Below are 26963 nucleotides of genomic sequence, written 5' to 3'. Positions count from 1 at the left end.
TTTCTCCAGCCTCATTTTACATATGAGGAAACTGAGGCAATTAGGGTTAAGTGACTTGCCCAGAGTCACACAGCTAGGAAATTTCTGAGATTGGACTTGAATTCAGATCTTCCTGTCTTCTAGTCTATCTTCTGTGCCACTTAGCTGCCTCTGTAAGTTATGTTATGTAATGTTATGTTATACTCAACTTTGTTCCTTTACTGCCTAGAGCCCTTAGATAGTTTATTTTGTAGGGGTGAGGTTTAGGTGGTGAATTCTGGACCTGGAATTTTAATAGGATAGAGAATTCCTAGTGTGGAAATTCCCTCCACCCAACATTCCTCAATAACCTACAGTCTTAGAATGTTATAAGCCCTAGATAAATATTAGCTAGCTAAGAGAATAGTCCAATTTTACACAGGTAGTGAGAGTCAGGAGGCAAAGCAAGCCAATTCTTTCTACTAAACTAAACTGTTCTAGTTAAATAATGACTAGGTGATGCAATAGCTAGAGTGCTGAACACTTAAGCAACTTTGAGTTCATCTCCTGCTTCAAACTAAGTTTCAAGTTACCTCTGTCAGCCTCAGTTTCCTCACTGGTAAAATCAGTATAAATAATAACAAATGAGATGTGTTCCTTAAATATTAGCTATTATTATTATTACTTAATTAGCAATGCTATCTCAACTAGAGAAATGTGTATTTTAAAAGGATTGTCACTAGGGGGTGAAAGAAATAATCGTTTATTAAGCACTTCTATTTGCCAGGTAGTAGGATGAGTGCTCTACTCTACAATGTTATCTCATTGGAGTCTCTAAATAACCCTGGGAGGCAGGTGCTATTACTACCTCTATTTTATATTGAGAAAAATGAGGTTGAAAGAAATTAAGTGACTTGCCCAGGGTCACATAGCTAGTAAATGTCTTCCTGACTCTAAGCCCAGTCCACCACCTTGCCTTGTCATTAGAGAATCCCTGCTCAGCACAAAGATCTAAGTCATTTATGATAGAATCTAGAGGGTGGTGGTGCTTCTTTGAGGCATTTTGGGGATGGACTAATAAGTTAACATTCCAAGAAGAATTTTTTAACTTCATTAAAGTACTTCACTGTCTATGCAATTAGGTGGCACAGAAAAAGAAAAGTATGTATGTATGTATGTATGTATACACATATGTATATATAATGTATTTATCTGTGCATAAACCTATCTTCATAGTTACTAGTGTGTGACCTTGAGAAAGTCACTTGACTCCTACTTGTCTTAGTTTCCTCAACTATAATAATAATAATAATAACTCCTGGTTCCCATGGTTGATGGGAGAATCAAATGAGATAATATTTGTAAAGTACTTAGCTCAGTGTCTCACATATAATAGGTGTCATATAAATGCTAGCTATTATTTGTTGTGGTTGTTATTATTAGTATTATTATTTGAAGCTTCCTCTTCTCCAAATGAGCTTAGAATAATTTCATAGATGCAAGAACCTAAATGACATGCCCAAGGTCATACAACTGGTAGAACTTGTATCTACATCTTATATCAAGGCCAGTCCTCTCTCTCTGCCTGTACATTATGTTATGTTATGCTTTGTTATAGTTGTTTTATTTTGTTATGTTGTGTTGTTATGTTATATTATGATTAGATGTTACAGTAGATAGAGTACCAGGCCTGGAGTCAGGAAGACCTGAATTCAAATCCAACCTAGATAATTATTAGCTGTGTGACCCTGAGGAAGTCACTTAACCTGGTTTTGCCTCAGTTTTCTCATCTGTAAAATGGTCTGGAGAAGGAAATGGCAAACTTCCCTAGTATTTTGCCAAGAAAACCTCAAATGAGACCATGAAGAGTTGAATATGGCTGAAATGACTGAATAACAAAATATTACATTATATTATACTTATACTATACTATACTATATTATGTTATATCATATTATATCATGTTATAATTATGTTGTATTATTATCATATTATATATCTCTAACTAGTACAAAGTAGGTGTTGATAAACTGAATAATAATGATGCAAAATTACATTTAAATAGGATTTTCAAATTCATTACCTTCTAGACTTCAGAACAACCCCACAGTGAACATTACAGATACTCTTATCTCTGCTTTTCAAATGAGGAAACAGGCTCAGAGAGAAAAGGAGACTTTTTTTTTGTTTTTTGAGAGGCAGTGGGGTTAAGTGACTTGCCCAAGGTCACGCAGCTAGGTAATTATTAAGTGTCTGAGGCCAGATTTGAACTCATGTCCTCCTGACTCCAGGGTTGGTGCTCTATCTACTGTGCCTAGCTACCCCCCAAAGGAGACTTTTTACACTCACGAATCATCTAAGTAACCCTGAAATAGGTAATATAAGAATTAGAAAGTGACTTAGTTCTAAGACTAATTTGTGTGATCTTAAGCAAGCTCCTTTCCCTCTCAGTCTCAGTTTCCCCATCCATAAAATGAATGGATCGAGTTGTATGATCTCAAAGTTTTCTTCAGATTCTAACCTTCTTTGGTTATATAACTTAACTCATGCTTAATTTGGTATATAGTCCATTAAACTATCCTGGGTTCAGAATCCACTGCTTTTACAGAAAAAAATATGACTTTAAATAACATTTCTAAGTGTCATTATTATTTTGGTCCAAATCTATGTTTTCATTGATGTAAAAACTTTCATTAAGGAAACTCCCTTTATCATTGTAATCCTCACCAATCCTGATTGCTAATGGGGCTGCCATATATAGTTCAGACTAGCACTGTCTGACATTAAGCAGTTAATTGACTTGATCAAAGTTGATTAAATAGTTTGTATCAGAGGTGAGCCTAGAAGGTTCATTTTGATGTCAAAACTAACTCTCTAGCCATTACATTTGATTTCTTTAAAGGGCTAAAAACCTCAATGGGGCAAAAACAAATCCATGGGGACTGTTTTGGAAGTATGTTGTTATGTTGGGCATCACTGCGAATCCCTGAAATTGGTAGGTCAGGTCCTTACTGGGTAGCTATCATTTATCAGCCCAGAGGCATTCACTCAAAAATATGTTTGGATTTCTATTGTCTAAGAGATCTGCTCACCTCAAAGTTAAAGGAGAAAAATGAATAGATCAAAGAAAGTCAAGGCTGTCAGGAGATGCTTTATTGACTTTTTCACCTAACATCCTCCTTTTACAGAGGGGAAAATGAAAGCCTAGAGAGGGCATGTGATATACTAGGGGTCACTCAGTGGGTAAGTGGCAGAGTCTAATTGCTTTGCTTCCCTGTTTCTCAGGTTCCTTACTTACAAATGGGGGAATTAATCTTTGTACCCTGTGCTTCATAGCTATTAGTTAAGTGACTTTGGACAAGTGTCATCTTATCAGAAAAAAAAGAGACCCAGGAAAGGGATTAACTTGTGCAAGGCAACAGAACCAGTGGCAGATCCAGATCAGTATCTGGTTTTCCTAACTTCCCATCTAGCAATCAATTTGAATATAGATGGTACAACAGAATGAGCAGAAGTATTGGTATCAGAAGTTTTACATTCATTTATTGGCTCTGGGATTTAATACCTGAGTGACCTTTACCAAGTCCCTTTGGCTGCCATTTCCTTAGCTATAAAATGAGGGATTTGGGCTAGATGAGCATTTCTCTCTATAGAGCTATTAGCCTACTTTAGATCTTTGACTTACAACTTTTTGTATAGTCAAATAATGATGATGGCTAGCATTTATATAGGCTTACAAATTGCTTTACAAGTATTATATTATCTTTGAAACAACTCTAAAAGGTCATTGTTATTTTTATTCCTATTTTTACAGTTAAGGAAAATGAGGCTGATAGAGGTTAAAATCTGCCCGGGCTCACATTTCTATTAAGGATCTGAGGTCAGATTTGAACTCTGGTTTTCCTGAATCTAGTTCAGTTCTCTGTCTACTGTACCACCTAGTTGCTAGTAGTTGATACTCCTTTGTGAAATGAATGGAAGGGTCTCTGGTTCTCAAAGGCTGTTTCAATGGAGGAAAAAGCTCCGGAAGAACCCAGTAAGATGGACATGATTGTAGTATAGGCCAATAAACAGACTTTGTGTCTCCTGTGGATGTGGATCATCCTGCTTAAATGAAGTTTGGGTCACAGGACTATATAAAATGGATCAAAATACAAATTGGCTCCTATTCCTATGCAACTCCTTTCTGCTTCCAAACTGAGAATAGAGGTAGAAAACACAAGCAGAGGAAATGAAAAATTACAAGGGTCTAAGGCTATCAACTCATTCACAATTCTCAATATGTGCTCTGTCCAACTTGTTGGCACATTACCCTTGAAGATAGATTGTATTTATGTTACCATTCTTTTTTATTTTTATTTTTTGAGGGAATCAGGGTTAAAGTGATATATACAAGGTCACATAGCTTGTAAGTAACTGAGGTCAAATTTGAACTCAAGTTCTCCTGCTCATCCTCTCTGCTGACTTCCAATTTTGCATCTCCAGGTACCTTTCAGACATCTCAAACTAGATACCTAATAGATATTTCTTTTGTTTTTTTTAGGTTTTTTTTTTTTTTTTTAGGGCAAATGGGGTTAAGTGGCTTGCCCAAGGCCACACAGCTAGGTAATTATTAAATGTCTGAGACCGGATTTGAACCCAAGTACTACTGACTCCAGGGCCAGTGCTTAAACCACTGCGCCACCTAGCCGCCCCTTAATAGATATTTCAATGAAAGATCTAAAACAATACTGTGTATCTTTTCCCCTTCTTCCTTTTAAATTCCCTTTTACTGGAGAGTAATACTACCCTCCAGTCCCTCAGGTTCACAATCTAGGTGTTATTTTTGGCTCCTCATTATCTCTTACTGATCATATCTAATCTGTTGTCAAGGTCTATAGATTTCCTCTCGGCAACATCTCTTTCCTCTGTCACTGCCACTGTTCTGGTATAGGCTCTCATCACCTCACACCTGAACTATTGCAATAGCCTGCCGCTAAGTCTGCCTGCCTTGAGTCTTCCCATACCAATCCATCCTCCATTCAGTCAACTAAAGCATGGAGTTGATCACCCCTTTCCCTGCTCAATAAATTTCAGTGGCCCCCTATTGCCTTCAGAATCAAATGTAAAATACAAATTTGTCATACAGAGCCCTTGATGACCTAGCACCTCTCTACCTTTCTAATCTTCTTACATTGTACTCCTTGAAACATACTCTTTCTTCAATAATGGGTTTTCTACAAATAAGACACTCTATCTCTGGGGTTCCTGGCATTTTCTCTGGCTGAGCCCCATGCATAGAATTTTTTCTTTCCTCCTCTATGTTTCCTGACTTCTCTAGCTTCCTTTAAATTTCAATGAAAACCTTTCTCAATCCCTCCTAATGCTAGTGCCTTTCCTCTTTTGATTATGTTCTCTTTATATTGTATTTATATCATTTGTGCATATGTGTTTGCTGTTTCCCCCCCGTAGACTGCTTCTTTGGAGCAGGCACTGTCTTTTTTGCCTCTTATTGAATCTCCAAAGCTTAGTACAGTGTTGAGTTTATTGACTGATTGAGGCTCCTTGAATACTACAAGGTCTCCTCAGTGAAATCCGAAGCAATATGAAAGATATTGGCATAATCCAGATGGACAAAGTAGATGAAACATATTTCCTTCACATTAACTGCATTCGTTACATTGAATTAGTATATGTATTTTTTTTTTTTTTAGTTTTTGCAAGACAATGGGGTTAAGTGGCTTGTCCAAGGCCACAGTGTCTGAGGTCGGATTTGAACTCAGGTCCTCCTGACTCCAGGGCAGGTGCTCTATCCACTGGGCCACCTAGCTGCCCTTAGTATATGTATCTGGAATAAGCACTGCAGAAGATGTCTGACAAGCCTGTCTGGAAATTGAATACTGTTGCCTTGATCCCAGACTGTTTCGTATGGGAGCTTCTTCATACTCACTAATTTCTTAAAAATGATAAATCAAAGGAGAATAAAAAAGCTACATTGTTAGTATAAATATCAATATAGTGCCATAACATAGATTCATAGAATTTAGAACACAATGTAACATAGAATAAATAACTGGGTTGGGATTTAAAACTATGTTCTTTGACTCTGAAGTCAGTCATCTTCTCTGCAATCTGCATCCCAACATTTCACTTGAGAAAGTGTAGTATGAATGAGGAACAGGGCATGGCCAGCCTCAGTTATGATAATAATAGTAACAAAAACAATAACAAGAAACAACACACTTTTCTAAATAGCTGTGATTTTTCTTCACAAATAATTAGGTAATAGGAGAATTACCAGAAACTGAATTTCAGAGTAGATGTATTTTGTCAGAGGTCACAAATCTAATTATCAAAGGCAGGATTACACTGTAGGTGTGGAAGTAATCGGAAAATGGAGATTTTTAGTAAAATGTTGTAAATAATTTAAGGAAAACAAAACATGAGACAAATATAAAATAGAATGAGGTGGTATGGACCAGTTTCAATCTGTGGAAGTGGAAGGAACACTCACCCTGAGAAAATCACACATCTACCATATTCAGCTATGTTTAGGGACAGGGCAGAGGATGGTAAAAATTATCTTGGAAAAAATTATTCACAATCAGAGTCTAGCCCTTAGCTGAGTTGTCTTCAGCTGAGTGATGGAGGGAACAGATTGAGAAAGGAGCCGCTGATGCCCCATCTCCATAAAATCGTTCTCCCTAGGCTAGTCTCTGAGAGCATTCTGCTCCTGTCTTCTGTGTTATCTTGATTGAAGATCCTCTTCTTCTCCCCCCCCCCCAAACTTTTGACTTGCTATTTATGTTTCTCTGATTGGCCACAATCTGGCTTTGTGCTTTGGACTATGCTCTCTTGGAATCTGGCCTTATGATCAAACTTAGGGGCCTTATCTCCTCTAGGTTGTTGAAGGGAGACCAGCATCTGTTATTCCTACCCCATAATGTGTTGCTCCTCCCCTTCCTTCCTGCCCTCCCCTAAACCCTGGGTTAGCAGAGCATGGCACCTGTACTTTATTATACTTTACTTTCACCAAGAAGAGGGAAAATGTGCTAAACATAGAGAGCACCAAAGGAAGCAATAAAAAATTGAAATGGACTTTGGATTTTTAGTTTGTAAAGCTCCCTCCGCCCCCCTCTATTTTTTCCCTTTTGACCTGGAAAGAGAGAGAAAGGCTCATTTTTCACTCCAGAATGAGGAGGTTTTGTTCTGTCCCTCACCTTAGTGAAGTACTCTGGGAAGGAAGTTGCTTTTTTGTTTGTTTGAATGCTTGTTTCCAGCAAAGGAGTAGGAGAAATGAAAATAGATGATAGAACAGCTAGGGATCTAGCTAAATGGCTTCATTAGGGACCATGAAAAGAGAATATAGACTGCAGACTCAGAACACTGAGATGAACAAGGAAGCTGGGATACTAGACAAGGACTCAGTTCTTCACTAAATTTGTCTTCCCAGGGTATATATATGACCCACCCTCTTACTAAAGACAGAAAATAAATCCATGGTTTCACTGCCAGGTTCTAAAATCCAGTAGAACTTGAATTCCAAACCACTTGGGAAGTAGAAGAGCACTAATGCCCATTCTACAACATTGTAGCCTTGTGTGGTTTTTGTGACTTTAATTCATTTCTGTCCCCAATAAATGCTTACTGTTTCAGTTTTGTTCTTTGTTAGTGTAGTAAGCAACTAAAAAGCCAGTAAAAATCAGAATTTCCAAAGTTTTGGTCTGAAATGGGCAAATTACCATGGAAAGTTCTCATCACTCAAACCCAAATTTGTGCAAGTCCCTAGAAGATGAACCATTATGCTACGTATAAGCAGGAGGTGACTCATTCCAAAAACAGCAGTCTTTTCAGAATCAACTTTCTCTATTCAGTTGACTTCTTAGTTGGTTAGAGCAAAGATTAATATCAACACCAAATTAGAAGGAAAAAATAAATGTGAGATGATACCATGTTTCAGTTATACCAGCTTTAATAACTGATTTCTTAAAAAAAAACACACTGGGAAATGGGAAATGCATAAAAGATCTTCCTTGATTATTATGAGTTGGCATGAAATTCAGCTAATCCAGGTCATCCTGAGGGCATTTGTCATAAAGATTTCCTTGTCCAATCAGGCGGAGAATAACAAATAGATGTGAATAAAACAGATCTGTCACTATTTTTAGAATGATATATTATGAAAACACCAGCAACAATAGCAGAACTACCACATTGGATTCTACCACCTCTGTATCCAGAGGGATAATGGAATTAAGAGCCATCCTTGATGTTATGTTAGTGAGACTTTCCATTACCTATATATTTAAATGGAGTTTATAGATGTAGATATTTTCAACATTGTAGCCTTCAACAAGTCCATGCTTGCCTATCCTCTGCTCTTGTCTACATTGTATAAATTTACTGCAAAGAATGTACCCAATGAGTCAGGAGACATCTTTGCTTCAATGGTACCTATTGATTATTGAATATTTTAAAATCAGTTGATCTGGTAGAGAAAAATCCCACCTATAAGGCTGTCTTTTAACAATATATGTCCCATTCATAGATCAAAATTATTAAAGATTCTTTGGAAGATTACTTGTAACAGAAATGATCTCATTCAATGACTTTTTGATGATAAATATCTAGTGAGATAAAGCAAGTTTATTCAAGTCTCTGAGTGTCGTAGTCTCTTAGAAGATATCCATTACCATTCAAAAGAATTTGACTGACCATCTACAGAGGAAAAACCAAGCAGATGAGAGTTTCTTTCCCATATATTGACCTGCAGTTAGATAAATAACCCATTGAGATTATCTATCTACATATTTACCTATCTTGGGTAGGCAGTACAAATTGATGGATTGGGACTAAAATTAAACAGGAAGAAGAAAGCAGATTGGACGGCCTATGAGAAATTTTAGAAAATTTAATTACCTTATTCTTTTTTTAGAATCAAAGAGTTATCTTTTTAGTTTCAGTAATCCATTGGTATTGTGTAACTGCAAGTCAATCATTCATTCAATTGATCAATCCACAAGCAGTTATTATTACATACCAGGCAAGATACTAGGTGCTGGAGATAGAATGATAAAATGGTACAGTTTGGGGTGCTTATATGCTATAGGTAGAGATGACATCTGCACATAAAATATATATATATATATATATAATATATATATATTATATATACAAATAAGTATAAGGCAATCTTTTTTTGGAAAGGAGGATAAGTTGCAGTCAGATATATCAGAAAATGCAGGTGGCATTTGAGCTGAGATTTGAAGGAAGCTAAGGATTCTATGAGGCCAGGGTGAGGCAAGGGTACATTCCAGGCATGATGGTGGGGTGGGGAAGGGCAGCCAATGCAAAGATACAGGGAGAGAAGGTAGAATGTTATGTATGAGAAACAGCCAGGCCAGTTGGGCCAGACAAAAGTGCAGGAAGGGAATCATGCTATTAACAAGGTTGGAAGGTTGGTGGGAGCTGGGTTGTGAAGCTCTTTAAATGCCAACAAGGAGTTTGTATCTAATCCTAAGCCTTGAGTTGATAGAAAACCAAAGGAATTTATTAATAAAGATCAGACCTGTGCTTTAGAAAAATTTGTATTTGGAGCAGTACAGAGAAGTGGAGGTTATCACAAATGTCCAGGCAAGACTCAATGAAGTCTTGATCTTGGGTGATAGCTGTGTGAGTTGAGAAGGGAATAAGTGTGAGATGTTATATAGAATCAACAAAAGTCATAAAATACTCATCTCTGAGGAATAAGAAATAAGACTTAGCTTACTGCAATGGAAAGGTTCAAATCTCACCTCTAATCATTATCTGCGTGACCTTAAGCACTCTAGGCTTTAGTTTCTTCATCTTTAAGGAAGGAAACAAATTTATCAAAATACCCACTTCAAAAGAAATACTCACTGCAGGCCATGCCCTTTACAAATATTATCTCATTTAAGTCTCACAATTACCCTGGGAGATAAAAGCTATTATTATCTTATAGTTGAGGAAACTGAGGCAAAAAGCATAAGTGACTTGCCCAGGGCCACACAGGTAGGAAGGATTAGGGACAAGATTTGAACTCATATCTTTTTTTTTTTTGCAAGGCAATGGGGTTAAGTGGCTTGCCCAAGGCCACACAGCTAGGTAATTATTAAGTGTCTGAGGCTAGATTTGAACTCAGGTACTTCTGACTCCAGGGCCGGTGCTCTATCCACTGCACCACCTAGCCGCCCCCTCATATCTTCTTGATGCCAGATCTAGGGCTGTCTCAACTATGCCACATAGCTGTCTCATCTTTAAAGTGAGGGATATAGACTATATGGTCTAAGCCCTAGAACTATGATTCTATGAACCTGTGGGGAACATGTATGTGAGTAGATTACAACACATGAAAACTAAGAAACTTTAAGGAAGAAATAGAATAAAAGATATCAGTGAAATGTATAATAAAAAAATATAAATAGACTGGTCATGTCATGATAGTGAGAGAGAGACATGATGTGTTCCACTAGTATTCTGGACATTCCAGTCAGCTCAGCTCCATTACATGAAGGAGGATAACCGGCTCTAGTCTACACCACAGAACAGAAGAGACCAACCAGTCTTCATTCCAAAGTAACCATCAGTAACCATATTTATCTCATTAAGGAAATGATATAATTCTGATATAACAGAGTGCTCTGAACTTTCTACTCTTGCCATGATCAACAAGAGTGGATCCCATTTGGAACTCTGCTCAGAATCTTGCACTATGACTAGTAAATGCCTTTTTTCTATTTAACCTGATGACATTCCACTACAGATTCTCTTTCAAATCAACATCAAATTCTAAATCCAGCAGTTCTAAATTCACCTAACTGCACTATAGTCTATTCTGCATCTCTTCATTTTGTCCAAGAAATAATAATAAGAAGAGACATACTTACAGTATTCCCTAAATCTATCAGTCTGGGAATTTTTGTAAAAAGACAGTGAAAGAGGGGCAGCTAGGTGGCGCAGTGGATAGAGCACCGGCCCTGGAGTCAGGAGTACCTGAGTTCAAATCCAGCCTCAGACACTTAATAATTACCTAGCTGTGTGGCCTTGGGCAAGCCACTTAACCCTGTTTGCCTTGGAAAAAAAAATGAAAGGGAATTAGCCCAAGTTTTCAAAAAAAAATTCCAATGATTTACATTGGTTTTTATATCACCTTCATTTCCAAATACATTCCTTGTCTGTCGATCCCTAATAACAAAAAATAAAAATGAATTTAAAAGTAGTTCAGCAAAATTTGCCATCAAATAATAAAATTTCATACTCAAAGTCCCCATCCTCTACAGAGGCAAGTTTTTCCCCGTTTTAGACCATGCTGTCATCATTATATGGTGTTAATTATTTTTTCCTTCCTTTCCTTTCTTTCTCCCTCTTTCTTTTTGTGTCTCTCTGTCTGTCTCTCTCGCTCTCTCTCCTGGTCCTGCTTCTTTCACTCATCATCAGTCGATGCTCCTCTGAACCCTTCATGTTTCTCCTTCCTTACAGCAGCTACATTCCAACAGCTTTTCCCGGGTTGACATTATGCTTTGTTTTCGTGTCTGTGGCTTTCCTACCTGCGTCGGACGTTCTTGGTCTGCTAGTTGGAAGAGTAGAGCCATTTCCTTGCCCCCACCCCCACCCCCACCCCCACCCCGGGTTCTAGCGTGTCTGCACATTTTCCATTTCCCAGGAGGGGAAAGTGAAGCTAAGCCATTTGGTCGGGGTCAAACAGCCGGTCAGAGTTGGAGGCAGGATTCGAATCACGCTTTTTCTTTTTTTGGGGGGGGTCCATTCTGGCACCCGGAAAGAAACTAGGGATTCCCCCCCACCCCCGCCCCACTTCAGGATTTCACCTTCCCGGAGACGTGGGTGGAGTATGTTTAACCCGTCGCAAAAAACTACAATTCCCTTGAGTCTGTGCGGTGAAGGGAAAGGAAAGCGCTCCTATGCGTCAAAGGTCCGGAGAAAGGAGTGGGACCGGAAGGCCTGTTGGGGGAAGAGGCGAACTCCATTTCCCAGAAGGCCCCGGGCGCGCCTTCGCTCTTCCTCTTCTGTCCCCCCAATGCGCGCGCGCGCCGGGGGCACGTAGCGTGGGTGACGCGTAATATGTGGGCCGCTGGGAGCCGCGGTCGCGCCGTGTGTGTGAGTGACTGAGGGAGTGAGGCACTGAGGAGAGAAGGGCGGGAGGGAGGGAGGGGAGACTGCTCGGCTGGGGTCGGGAGTGCCGCGGGACACCCCGGGAAGGTAAAGCTGGCGACTCGGGGTTCCCGGGGGAGGGGATGGCCGCGCGCCCGGGGCGGGCGGGGGAGGGAGGCGGGGAGCGCGCGCGGGGCGGCGGTGGCGGCGGCGGCGGGGGGGGGAGGGGCGACACCTGCGCTGCCCGAGGGGAACCGGTGCCGGGGCCGGTGTCACTGGGGACCGGCCTCGAGGGGGCGGGGCCTCGGGCCTCGCTCTCCCCCTCCCTCGTTTCGACCTTCTTCCTCCCCCTCCCGAGATCTCGTGTCCCCCCAAAACAACTTCTTGGGGAGTCAGCTCCTGCCGAGGTTACCTTCCCCCCGTTGTCCTGCCGCCTCGCCCGGCTCCGCGCTCCCACCCTCCCGGCCCCGCCGGCCCCGACCTCCTCCCCTCCCCCGCCCCGTCTTCCCTTCCCCTTGTGGGGTGGCGCGGACTGGCATTGTTTCTCCCGCCCCCTCCCTCGCCATCGGCCCCGGAGGGTAGGTGATGCGGATCGGGGGGTCCCCTTTCTTCCCGTGCCTGGCTCCACCCGCCGCCCCCTCGGTCGGGACCGATTGTCTCTTCCCACGTTTTCCCCTCCCCTCCCTCCGTGACCCTGTCCCGCCTCACTCCTGGACTAGGATTGGGGGAGGAGCGGGGGGCGGAGCCGGGGCGGAGCCTCCAGTACCCTCCTCCTCCTCCTCCTCCTCCTCCTCCTGCTCCTGGTGGCTTGGGAGTGCCTGGGAGGTGAGGTGTGAGATGCGGAATTGAACCACACTACTAAGTAGTTTCTGATTCCTCGAGTTCCACCCCTTCCTCCCCAGCAGTTTTCTTGTTCAAAGCAATTTTTTTTTCCTTTCATCGTAGTACTCTGGAGAGGTCTTGAGTTTAAAATTTGTTGCTATAAATGGTTGTAATTTGGGGGGGGGCACGGGAAGTGATGACTGTATTTCCTCAAATTTGATTCTCTGTCACTTTGCATTCATTTCGTCAGGTGCTTTGAGTTTTCATTGAGGCATCATTAATGAATGCTGCTCTAACTAAAGAATTTATATTAATAACAGCTTCCTTTGTTTTGTAGAATGAGTATTTTTCTTTGTATTTCTGCTGCCCAAGACCTGGATATGATATTTGGAAATGAAATATCTTCACTCCTCATTTTAATTTGTAATGAAATTTTTTTTTTTTGCAAGGCAATGGGGTTAAGTGGCTTGCCCAAGACCACACAGCTAGGTCATTAGTAACTGTCTGAGGCCGAACCAGAGCTGCTCTATCCACTGTGCCACCTACCAGCCCCCGTAATGAAATTTTTGAATGCTATCAGTAAGAGAAGCAAAGAGTTTTTTATTTTGAATAGGATATGGGAAAAAATAATGTTCTTTAGTTTTTGGGTAGTTACTAGATAAAATAATTCTCTTTCATGTATTGCACAGTTAATACAAAATAATTTTTTGGCAGGTATAGTCATGTTGGTATCAGTTTGTTTTGAATTTATGATTAATTTTCTTGTTCACAGGTTTTGTGAAATGAATAGAAATTAGAGAATTTTTAAAATTAGAGATCTATCAAGTGAATCTCATATGCTTTCAGTGATTCTTGGGCCCTACTTCAGCCCAAGTAAAATCACTTTTAAAATAACCAATTATTGATATGTGATACTTTGCTTATTTTTTTAATCACTATTTAGTTAGATTTTATATAAGACTACACAAATATATTAGGATGGTTATTTTGAATAGCTGGTAGTTTGAGCCTTCAGGGCATTTAAATAATATCTTACTAAATGATTACTCCTTGGTGGCAGGTTTAAGGGATAACATGTAAGTATTGTCTATGTTGAAAAGGGTCAGACTGAGTTATTTTAAAATAAAGAACCATTCGTGGCAACTAAGTGGCACAGAGGATAGAGCACTGGGCCTGGAGTCCAGAAGACCCAAGTTCAAGTCCAGTCTCATACACTTACTAGCTAGCTGTGTGATCCTGGGTAAGTTACTTAACCTGTTTTTACTTCTGTTTCCTCAACTGTAAAATTAACTGGAGAAGGAAATGGTAAATCATTCTGACATCTTTGCCAAGAAAACTCCAAATTTTGTCCCAAAGAGTTGTTCACTACCAAACAACAACAACGGAGAACCACCCATCCTATAATTTCAGTAAGGAATTAAACCATGATACAATGTATATAAGTGAGGCTTCACTAAAGAGAAGAATCTTAACTTGACAGGGAATCAGTTCTGTCTACGGCTTAACAATTGAGTTATGCTGGGACAATCATTCTGGAATAGTCATTTAATATTTTTTTGATTCTATTTTTTCAGTAGGCAGAACAATGCTACTATCCTGCAGGGCCTATTTCAAGGGTAGTTGTGAGGATAAATTAGGTCATGCTTTGGGCTTCCTAGAGTAAAACACAACTAGAATTATAAGGTAGTATCCTCATTTGAGATCCCAGATTTAGAGCTGGAAAGGGACCTTAGAAATCATCTAGTCCATCTTCATTTTATTTTTGAGGAAAATGGGACCCCAGTAGGATTAAGGAATCTCCCCAAGATCAGACCAGGTAGTAAATCTTAGGATTGGTCCATGAATCTTGATCCCTTGACTCCAAATTCATCACTCTTCTGTACTAGATTGCCTTATACTGTCACATTTAATCATATAACAGTGGTCAAGTTTACCTAGAAGATTAATAATAATAATAACTAGCATTTATACAAAGCTTTAGGGATTGCAAAGTATTTGAAAATTCTCATTTTATCCTCAGAGCCACACTGGGTGCAGTTGTTATCTCCATTTAACAGATGAGTAAAATGAGGCAGACAGGTTAAGCTAGATCCTTGTCCAGGATCAGACAAGGTAATAAGTGTTTGAGGTTATTTCAAACTCAAACCTTCTTAACTTGACTAAGTTCAGTGTGCTTTCCACTTCTTAGTTCCTTGACATCCTTCTTTATCCAATTTTGTTTGTTTCAGTTTTACATACCAATGCTGAGTTTCATTTTTGGAGTCTTAAGTTCATGTTCATCTTTTTTTTTTTAAAAAACTTTTTAAAGATGAGCTCTAACACATAGTATCTTTGTGGAATATGGTGTGTGATTTGAATGTCAGGAAGTTTGTTAACTTGAGGAAATTAGTTAATGCAATTTATATACTTATTTGGTGAATATGGTTTTCTTCTTGGGAATGGTTGCTAAATACAACTTTATGGTGTGAATATGAGTGCATCAGGATATAGGAAAATTTAATTTGAACTTTTTATATTGATAGTCATGCTGTATTTTAAACTTTTTTTAGTCTTTTGTTTTTTTGCAAGGCAGTGGGGTTCAGTTGCTTGCCCAAGGTCACACAGCTAGGCAATTACTAAGTGTCTGAGGTTGGATTTGAACTCAGGTACTCCTGACTTCAGGGCCGGTGTTCTATCCACTGCACCACCTAGCCACCCCTAAACTTTTTTTTAAAAGACAAAAAGAGCTTTGATAAATCCAGATTTTCAGCCAAGTGTTTGTTGGTCAGTATGAAATTTTCATAGATGTTTAGAAAATATGACTTAAATATATAAAACAGATATGTTCTAAGTGATATGTTAGAATTCTCTTGTAAATAATAAAAGTTTATCAAGCTGGTTATGTTTTTAGTAGCATATCTTCTCTTACAGGGGTTTTATTTACCAAGACTAGAGTTAGTTACATATGAGCACTGTTTTCTAGGCTGCTATCAAAATTTTCTCCACTAAATTGTTATTTCCAAAGTTAAAATTATTGCTGAATGCAGATTAGTTGAAAGTTCTAATTTGATTGTTTGCAAGAATTTCCAGAATGCTTTCAGGGATTTACATGTATGAGCCTTTCATAGAATTGGTAGTTTTTAGGAAATTTATATTGATTGGCTAACTAACCATATGTGATGGCTATTTAAAAACATGATGGGAAGCATCTTCTGAGATTAATTTTGTCATTTACATACTTTACTATTTTGCCTATACTTCCATTTTAGCATTGAATCATTTGGAATTGTTACAGTAGGAAGAGGTGTTTTGATATTGTTGTCCAAAAATGGATCAGATTTGCTTTTTGGGGGGGGGGAAGGTTGTGGGGCAGTGGGGTTAAGTGGCTTGTCCAAGGTCACACAGCTAGTAAGTACCAAGTGTCTGAGGCTGTATTTGAACTCACTTCCTCCTGACTCCAGGGCCGGTGCTCTATCCACTGTTCCATCTTGCTGCTCTGAATTGATTTATTTTTTTTAAACCAAATAGAGGATAGGGTTGATGAGTATATAATGTTTATGGATCATCCATATGCATGTTGGGAGATTTTTTTAGAAAATTAATTATTTTGCTAATGATTGCTTTTGCTGTGAAAAGCTAGGATCCTTGTCATGGTGTGTTCAATTCAGCAGATATTAATCAGGTGCCCATAGTGTGCAGGGTAGATAGCATGCTAGGCATTGGAGAGACACCATTTTCATGGGACCTACATTGTACCCGGGAATAGAGTAGTGAAACACTCAAGATAATTTCAGGAGGGAGAGAACACTTAACAACTAGGGGTGGGGGATCAGGAAAGACTACCTGTAGGAGATACTCAATTGAGCCTTGAATGAAGTTAAGGATTTTAAGAAAGAAGAGTTGAAGAAAGAGTGCATTGAAGTATAGGGAAAGATAGTCTGGGTAAAGGAAGATCCAGAGGAAATAGAATGCCAAGTTTGTCATCTGACTAATGAGTCTGTATCTCAGAGGTCATGTTTTGAAACTTCAGTAATTATTGAGGAATAGACATTTGTTTTGGGTGTGTCTTGATGCTCTGCTGATCCAATTGCATGATGCTTTTCTGATGTTGTAGCTTCCTGATGGATATGTTATAGCTAATAGGAACAACGCCGATATAAGGTGCCTCTTAAGTTGGCAAATGTCTCATAATACTGGCATTGACATCCTTTGGAATCATTCAGTCTCTCTTTTTTATTTCACTGCCAGATATAATTTATAAATTGTAAAAGACTGAAATAAGACTGGTGTAATATTACTCTGAAGAAAAAGAAAGGTTTGTGATAAAATAATTGAGTACTTATCAAGAAGGAAGATTTTTTTTTAATGTTTAAGACCTTCTGGAATTTAAATTTAGTATCTCTTCAGAAGTAGTCACCTTGTTTAAAAATTTAAAAATTCTGCAGAATTCGAAAGTTAAAAAAAAAACCTAGAGCATAGAACAGCATGATTTTTGGGATATTGCTAGCTTAGTTGAAAATTGATTTTCTGGTAAGTAATACTCCTACATCAGTCTCTGATAAAGTTTGTATAAGTAGTGTCAAGAGGAAGCTTGATTTTTCATTTTAACTTTGTTACCAACTTGTTTCTTTGACCATTACTCATCATATTCAGATTTTTTCCTCCTCTGGACTGTGAATAGCCATATTTTTGACAAGAAACCAGATGATTTTAAAGAACAAATGAACAGTGCTGTTCTTGTATTTATTTATCCTGTCATTTTATAATCATCCCTCCATTTCTTTTCTGCTGGGAAAGAAATAAGATTCTTACCCAAGATTTTAAAGATTTAGCTTGTCATATTTTCCCCTCCCATTTCTGATTGTCTCATCTTGTATTCCGACCTTCTTTCCTTTCCTGAATAAATGAAAACTGTTTTGAAGTACTCCATAGCTTTGTGCTGTTGTCTTTTCTTTCTCATTCTGTATTGCTTTCTCCAGAAGGTCTACAAACTTGAGAGAGATTTTTGTGGATTATGTTTTCAAATTTTCATTTTGCCAACTTTTTCCCTCGTTCAATCTATTTATGCTTTTTCTTGATAATTTTAGTGACTTGTCATTGCATTGAAGGAACATTACCATTTAACTGTTAGCTGTATTGGCCATCTCAGCAATCATGTCTATACTATCAGATTATACTATACTTGACTAAACTGTGTTTAGAACTTTGACTTGCATCCAACTTTCTTAAACATTTGAGTGTATCTGTGCATCGAGAGTGCTTTCTAACTAGATAATATTAAAATGAAGCATTTCTCCCAAAGTCCATCTAACAGCTGTGACACTAGCTGTTTGATCTTAGGTTAATCTAAGTTTAATTTTCCTTCTCTGTAAAATGAATGAATGTGTAAAATATTTATTAATTGCTTGTCATATGCAGAATACTGGAGATACAAATAGAAAATTAAGACTTTCCCGGGGCAGCTAGGTGGCACAGTGGATAGAGCACCGGCCCTGGAGTCAGGAGTACCTGAGTTCAAATCCAGCCTCAGACACTTAATAATTACCTAGCTGTGTGGCCTTGGGCAAGCCACTTAACCCCGTTTGCCTTGCAAAAAAAAAAAACAAAACCAAAACCTAAAAATAAAAAAGACTCTTTCCGTACTTGGTGATAATACTTGTATCAACTACCTTATGAGGATTGTGTTTAGGATTAAATAAGATATGCAAGCAAAGCAATTAATCTTTGATTTAAAATTATTTTTGATACTTTTTTTAGTTCTCTGATTAGAAACTTTATCACTTTTGTGGGTTTTTCTGATATCTTGCTCCTTAGTATTTCATGAATGATTCCCTCTCCATGGGTATCTCTGTTAGTTGGATTCTTGTGGGATTGGCTCAAACCCTTCTGCAGTGCTTCATTGAGTAACTATTGTAGATGGGAACATTATAATGTGATTATTGCTTTCCTGAATTCCATTTCTGCATTTTTTTATTGTATTTTTTTTTTTATTAGTTTCTGTTTCTCACTCCCTTATTTGTCAGATCAGTTCTAAATCTGGTAGTGATGTTAATTTTTTGTTTACACCGTGATACTGCAAGTTGACCTTAGATAATGTTATCTACTACCAGATTGAACCTAAAAGAAAAAAATTCTAGCTCTGATCAAAGAATAATCTTGTTATGCTCTTATGTTAATTCTTCATTTTGTGAACTTTTAAGGCCTGAATTCATTGAGTATAGTTTTTCTTGCTTCCTACCAAAATGTTAGAGGAAATTTTACAGTGGATATTACTGTATTTTATTTTAACAATAATAGTTTTTGAGCAAAAAAGCAAATAAAACTGCATTTTTCCAAATAACTCAAGTATTTAACATATATAGTCATTAATCTTTATAATATGTAGATTATTGTCATTCTACAGACAATGTTCTCATTCTACAGTTAATACAGATATATGCATCATTTCTCTTAAGTGGTTTATCTGTGTTTTCAAAAATAAGCATTAAGACTAGAATTCGAACTCTTTAATTTCCAGTATAACCTTCTTTTAATAGATTATTCTTTTTTTTTTTTAATAGCATGGTAGCTTCAAGAAACTGAAAAGATTTTTTTTCTGGTCTTAAAAATCTGAAAATAAAAGGATATCACTTCATTTTTATAATTAGAGAATCTATACATATTTGATTCAATAGGTTCTCAGATTGCTGGGAGCAGGTCAGATATATGATTTGTTTAAATTTAAATATAGAGGTAATTTGCAGTCTGAAATAGAACCCAGGTTTTTTCCATGCTAAGTGTTGTTCAGTCATGTGTGACTCCTGATGACCTCTATGGATCATATTGTCCATGGGGTTTTTCTTGGCAAAGATAGTGAAGTGGATTGGCATTTCCTTCTCCAGTGGATTGAGGTACACAGAGGTTAAATGATTTGCCCAGGGGTCACACAGTTACTAAGTGTCTGAAGCCAGATTTGAACTCAGGGCTTCTGGACTTCTGGTCTGGTACTCAGTCCATTGTGCTACCTAGCAGAATTGTAAACACATTAGGCAATTTTATACTTAGATTATTCCCTGTCATTAATTTCAGTCAAAAAGTATCCTGTAAGTTAGTATGTGAACAAAGTTACCCTTATAACAGAAGTTAAAGTATTTTGGAGAATTAGTGGTATAATCATCTTCTGTTTTCTTCCTCTCAGACCCACTATTTTTCAAAATTCATCTCCCTTTATACACCTCTATCATAAGCATCTTTGGAAGAGAATAAAAAAATAGACAATTAACATAGAACTATTTACTTGTTTTGTTTTGGTATTTAAAGCACCCATACTTCACTATGTTTTGGATAGTAGTTTTTCTTTTTCTTTTTTTGGTTTTTACAAGCCCTGAGGTTAAGTGACTTGCCCAAGATCACACAGCTAGATAATTAAGTGTCTGAGGATTTGACTCAGGTTTTCTTTATCCTAGGGCTGGTGTTCTTTCTACTGCCTCTTACCTAGCTACCCTTGGGGGTAGTTTTTCCTAATACTTTTGATCTTTGGATTGCTTAGGCAAAGCAAAAATCAACATCAAAATTTCCTATACTGTTGGTACTCTCCTATACCAGGTTTGCTCATAGGTTGATGTTATCCCGATAGAAACTTTTCTGTGGTAACTTTGAGCATTGTTCTTTATTCTGGAGAAGGACTGACCAGCCATTCACTCACCTTTACCTCCTGTTTTTGGAATATGGCCAGTTTTGTGTCAGGCTTTTTTTTTTTAAACTTTCGTAGGTCCATAATGACACCTGAGGCATCAATGTGAAGAGAAATAGGGAGGGAGAAAGAAAAAAAGTCTTGCTAGACTAGGTTTGCTTTCCTGTGCTCCCAGATGGGTAAGACAAAGGGATTCAGAGGTTCTTAGATATTTAATCAATCTTCACAATAGTTGTGACTCATTATTCATACCTTTTTTTTGTTTGTTTTTGCAAGGCAGTGGGGTTAAGTGACTTGCCCAAGGTCACACAGCTAGGTAATTAGTAAGTGTCTGAGGTCACATTTGAACTCAGGACCTCCTGACTACAGAGCCAGTGCTCTGTTCACTGCGCCACCTAGTTGCCCCTATTTGTACCTTTTTGTTGAAAATTAGTAAATGTGTTTCTTATCTGTAATCATATTTTTCTCAAAAGTCTCACATAATCAAAACTTTGGATAGCTTTTTCATTTTAAAAAATCATAGAATATTAGAACTGAAATGCTCATATATTATATTCTTGCTTTCATAGGCCAAGCCATGACTTCAGTATCAGTGCACGTGGACTCCAAAGCTGAGCTCACTACCTTATTAGAGCAGTGGGAGAAGGAACATGGCAGTGGGCAAGATATGGTCCCTATCCTCACCAGGTAAGCCCATTCTTTTTTTAATAATTAAAAAACTCAAAAGTTTTGGTGTTAGACTTGGTTTAAGAATGTTTTTAAAAATTTAACTATTGATAATTAAAATATATTTTAAGTTGAAGAAGTTTTAGTAGTGTCACATAATTATAGAGATAGCAATTAGTATGTGTGTGTGTGTATATATATATATATATATACACACATACACACACAATTATATGTTTGCATACTTATGTATATACATACACACTGCATTTTCATTTAAATGATTTCAAGGGAATTCTTTGCAAAGTTTGAAAACTTAGAGGTCTAGCCAAAGAAAATTGTTAGTTGAATGTTCCAAGAATGGAATCACTGAAGCATAGGAAATATAATAATGCAGAGCAATAAAGCCAGAGACTCATTGTTTAAACAATGAAGAAACAATATGTAAGGGATAAAGAGGAAGGTAATCCTAAGTAATAGTTTAGTAATGAATGCATTGGGCAGAATTGCCTCCCTCTTTGACTTTATCGTTTCCAAAGGACTTTTCTTTCCTATTTTCATGTGATATATATCAGTTGTATAGGAAAATAGAGAGCTGTTCAGTGTAGCATATTTAAGGGGTAGCAAAAAGGAGTGATATATCTTAAGAGAATGATGTGGGTATAATGAACAGATCATAGATTTTAGCTGTGAAAGAATGGAATTTTAAAATCAGGCATGCTGTTTAGCACCATTAATGCAATCAGCTGATTGGTATATGTGTTTTTTAGTACTTTGTATTCAGCTCTGTTCTAGGTGCCTTATACAAAAGATGTATAAACCAAACATTTCCCTCAGGTAGTTGACAACATACTTTGTGTAATACAAGATTGTAACAGGGAAGAAGTATTAAAATTATGTGTTACTGAAAGAGAAGACCTTTATTAGGCAAATAAGAGTCACATTTCCTGGATTGAATTAGATCTTTTAAAATATTTCCCAGCTCTTAAAATTCTGTGGATGGAGGAATCTGGAAGCAGTATAATTTTTAAAATGGTTCATATTTATTTAGTACTCGGTGTTTACAAAATAAAATTTTTCTAGGAACCCTCTGAGGTATGTTGGGTAAGTATGTCTTTTCTCCATTTTCAGGTGAAGATATTGACTCATAGAGGGGAAGTGATTGTACAAATTAGTAATTGTAATTTTAGTATTTAATAAATAGTAATTTTAGTATTTAGTAAATAGTAATTTTAACTTAAGACTTTTTGACTTGAGTTCAGTCTAGGACTTTTTTTTCATTATACCACCCTGCTTTTCTAGTAGTCAGGGAAGGCTTTGTGGAAGAGGTTCTTGATATGTGGCTTAAATAGGTTTGAGGTAAGAGAGAAGGGGCTTAAGTCATCTCAAGGAAGTAAAGATAATTGCATCAAGATAGGAATGAGCATAACTTGTTTATGGAATAACTGCAACAAGAATTATGTTGCAGAATAGTAGGAAATAATATTGGATCAGAAGAGTTGGATATGATTATAAGAGGACCTTGAAAGCCAAGCAGAGGACTTTAGAGATGGTATAGTAAAGAACCAATTGAGAATTTTGAGCTTGTTATGATGAAAGGTAATGTTTAAAAAGGGTTTTGTGACAACAGTGTAGTAAGATTGATATGAGGGGCTGAACCTAAAGTAAGGTAAACTTACCAGAATTACTGTAGTAATCCAGGTTTGAGGTGACCAAGACTGATAGTATTGGCACAAGATAATCAGGAATTGTCATTGTGCTGAGATTAAAATCTCTATTTTTCACAACTAATGGAAGACATTTGTACAACTTGTTTGCTTTTTTATTTTTTAAACAGAAAAAATTTCTTTTTCTGCCATATGATTTAGTATCCATTTATTCATAGCTAATGTAAATGGTGGCAAAAAGATCAAGTGAAACCAAATGAAGATACTCTACTAGCTAAAACTCTGCAACATATCAGTTATCTAAAGAATAGTAAGTTAGAGCACCTTGAAATGAGATTATACAATAATGTTGGGTTTTTTGTTGTTGTTTTTTTTTTTTTTTTGAGATGACCTGTTATTTCATTCAATGAACAAACTCTTTCCTAGTGGAAATAAACATTTGCTTTGCAATTCGTAGTTTGAAAGGTATGGTATATAGTGATTGCCTAGAGTCAGGTAGACCTAGAAAAAATAGCTAATGTTTATATATACATAGTTCTTTAAGGTTTGCAAAATACTTTACATATATTATCTTATTTGATTCTCCCAACAGTCCTGTGAATAGGTGCTATTTTTAAAATTCCCATTTTACAGATGAGGAACCTGAGTCTGGCAGAGCTTTGTTGAATGACTTGTCCAAGTATCTTAAGGCATGATTTGAATTCAAGTCTCCCTGACTCCAGCTTTACTTTTCTATCTATAATGCCTACCTGCTTCTTATGATTTAGGTTTATATTATATCTTTTAACACACAACATCTATGTGACCCAAGGTAAGTTACCTATTCTCTCCGGGCCTTAGACAGCATTGAGCTAGGTTGTTTCCACTATTTGTTTTTCGGACTTGTAATTATGAAGACCAGTGGAACTAATCAGAGATTCTGTTGTTTGTTTAACTTTTTAGAGAATATAGTACTCATCTGAATCGGGTTTTTCTAGACAGATTTCTGTCATTTCTTTGTTGACAGTGGATAAAGGAATATAGACTAGCTTGGAGAGTGAAGTTTTTGTGGAAGGGGCATTTGTAATCTCTGAAATGCAAAATATACTCTCATTTAATATATGGGGAATTGGGTCTTAGGGAGTGAAGCCTGGAAGTGGTAGGTGGCGTCTGATCTGATTACTATAAATTCTGGGCATTTTTCAGACAGTAATTATTTATTTTGCATTTGGAAGAGAGGCAGTTCTCATCTTGTTGGCCATTCTCTTTGAACTTTTATTCAGAGTCCTAGTGACAAAGGCTGATAGTTTTTTGGGGGCACATTTATATATCTGGTTTCTGTTTGACATATTCTTCACTAAAATTTCCCGAGTTAATTACCTAAGTCAAGGTGGTAGTTTTAAAAGGCACAGTGATTGACAAAAAAGCGCTGAGGTTTACTGTAAGCTTTTATATTGAGTCATTAAGTGCCTAAGAGATGCCCTGCATAGAATTTGTCATAGAATTATAGAATATCAGAACTGGAAAGAACCATAGAACTTAACTTAGTTCTTCTCATAGGCCCCTTCACTCTTTTGTTTCACTGGTTGTACTCTTTTTTTTTTCCCCCTCTTCCCTAAACTTGACCTTTGGTGAACTGTTCAACTCTACAGTTATGTTATGTTCTACTCTTGAGTCCTTTGTCCCCGTATCCTTATCTGTGATCATGCCCTGCCAAGACCCAGTCTTGTTTTACTCCCACTGTATGTGGTCTCCTCTCCTACTCATGTCTGCTGAACAGAGGTGGAGAAAATTAGACTGAGTCTACTGCAGATTTATGTTGTATGTTTTCAATTGAGTCGTGTTCATCACAGAAAGGTAGTCTGTTCGCACTTACTTTATACTTACTAATCAATTCACAATCCCACTTACCATAGCAAACCTTTTCATTACTTACATCACTTACTTTATACTTACTAATCAATTCACAATCCCACTTACCATAGCAAACCTTTTCATTACTTCTCAAACCTCCCAGGTTTTTCCCTTCCTTCAGTTTGTCATCTGAGAAGCTTGCTTGATATTTTATTGAAAAAAAGTAAAGCCATTCAATAGGAGCCATTGTCTTGACTTCCCATCACTTAGACACTTTTCTCCCTACCACATCCCTGTTTCACATGACAAGGGGATCTTTCTCCTTGCTAAAGCAGACCTCTTCTATGTGCCCATATGATCTCATTATATTCTTTTTCCTTCAGTAGATTGTCCAGTCAGCTATAACTCTCTCATTTTCTCTGACTACTTCTGTATTTCCTACTAATGCCTAATTTTCCCCCATCCTCCAAACCCTATAATTTGAACCATTCATTCTCAGAAGCTATAATTCTGTATTCCTCCTTCCTTTTGTGGCTAAACTCCCTGAGGAGGCAATTGACTATCAGTAACTATTTCTTTTTCTTTCTTTGTCTTCTTAATTCTCTGCAGTTTGACTTTCAGTCTAATATTTTGGCTGAAACTCTTCTCTTCATAGTTACCAACAATCTCTTAATTGCCAGATCTAAAGGACTTTTCATAATCCTTATCCTTCTTGACCTATCTATCTGACTTTTGGCACCAATTAGTTTCAGTGTCAGTTTTTAGAAACTAGATTAGTTTCTTCTTGGTATACTTTTCTTCCTAGTTTTTCATGATCCTGCTCTCTTTCTGTTTCTCCTCCTGTCCATCTGACCACTTCTTTCTTCTTAGCCTCCTTTTCTGAATCTCTAAGTCCCTTCTGCTAATCATGGGTATCCCAAGACTCTATCACTACAGTATTTTTTTTTGGTGCTCTCATCAACTCCTAGGGTGTAGTTATCATCTCTTTTCAAATGATTCTTAGATCTTTTTATCTAGCCCATAGCTCTCTCCTAACCTATAGTCTTATCATTTTCAGTGCCTCTTAGGCTATTTGCACAGAATGTTTTGTAGACATCTTAAAATTCAACTTGTCCAAAACTGAACTTAGTGTCTTTCCCTCCCAAACTCTCCATTCTTTTTAACTTTCTTATTACTTTTGGGGTACCGCCATCCTGCTAGTAACCTAGATGTCATCCTTTACTCCTCACTTGCAAACTCCCTTACCCCCTCCAACCCTCCCTCCCCCCAGACACACACTTGTTGCAGTAACTTGATTGACCTTTCTGCCTCAGGTCTCTTTCTACTTCATTCTATCTTTCACTCAGATGCCAAAGTGATCTTCCTAAAGGGTGGGTATGACCATATCACTTCTCTAAAACTTAAGATGCTCCTGTTGCCTCTAGGACCAAATATAAAACCCTTTACAATTTGGCCCTATCTTAATCTTATGTTTAACTCCCCTCCATGTACTCCATGATCCAGTGACATCAGTGTTTTTGCACTTCCTTAGGTACTTCATTTCTTGACCCTATCCATGCTTAATGCTCTCCCACTTTATCTCTGTTTCCTGGCTTCCCTGGTTTCCTTCATGTCTCAGCAAAAAATCTGCTTTCTACCAGAGGCCTTTCTACCTCCTACTTCTCTCTGAGATTACCTCTATATCTTACTCTGTGTATATATGTATGTAACTTTTGCATAATGTTTCTCCCATTAGAGGGTAAGCTCCTCGAAAACAGATAGTTTTTGCTGTCTTTTTTTTTTTTTGGCTGTTTCTTTGTTATCTCCAGTGCTCAGCACAGAGAAAACACATAGAAGCTTGATGATTGACAAATATTGTTCAGGAAGTAATAGCATTGAGAATTGACCACAGTTTCCTCCCTCAGGGACTGTTGGCCAAAGAATCCTATATATATCATGTTGGAAGGAACCTTAGAAATCATCTAGGACAGTTGTTTCATTTTTTTAGATGAGGAACAGGTCCAGTGAAGTGAAAGGATTTGGCTAAGATCACACAGGAATTAATTAAAGCTGAATTTGAATGCATGCACTTTGATTCCAGAGCCTGTCAATCATTCATTGCTCTTTCTACTGAACTAAGTTGCCTCTTGTTTTCTCCTTCTTTTGCTGCCTCCTCATTAATTAGTAAAATCCTTTGTCCTCTCCCCTACCATGTATTTAAAAAAAAGAATAACATTTTTCATTATTTTTATATTTAGTAATCCTAAGATTAACAATTT

General features: G+C 37.6%; 1 protein-coding gene across 8 annotated transcripts in view; it reads left to right on the top strand.

Moving 5' to 3' along the window:
- The window catches only part of DCAF1 (DDB1 and CUL4 associated factor 1), a 123829-nt gene that overhangs the window by 15708 nt on the left and 81158 nt on the right, over positions 1-26963 (top strand). For 4 of the 8 annotated variants that reach the window (XM_074198066.1, XM_074198069.1, XM_074198065.1 and 1 more), the window contains exon 2: positions 21109-21226. In XM_074198066.1, the coding sequence (XP_074054167.1) occupies positions 21117-21226 (110 nt within the window). In that variant the 5' untranslated portion in view covers positions 21109-21116. Of the gene's footprint in view, positions 1-12007; positions 12073-12132; positions 12175-12323; positions 12474-12545; positions 12645-21108; positions 21227-26963 lie in introns of those variants that run through there. The other 4 variants (XM_074198061.1, XM_074198060.1, XM_074198063.1 and 1 more) reach the window with 4 other exon arrangements.

The sequence above is a fragment of the Macrotis lagotis genome, chromosome 8 (assembly GCF_037893015.1).
Source record: "Macrotis lagotis isolate mMagLag1 chromosome 8, bilby.v1.9.chrom.fasta, whole genome shotgun sequence".
Classification (NCBI taxonomy): Eukaryota; Metazoa; Chordata; class Mammalia; order Peramelemorphia; family Peramelidae; genus Macrotis; species Macrotis lagotis.
The sequence above is the reverse complement of the archived record's forward strand: the minus strand, read 5'-3'. Positions and strand labels throughout refer to the sequence as shown.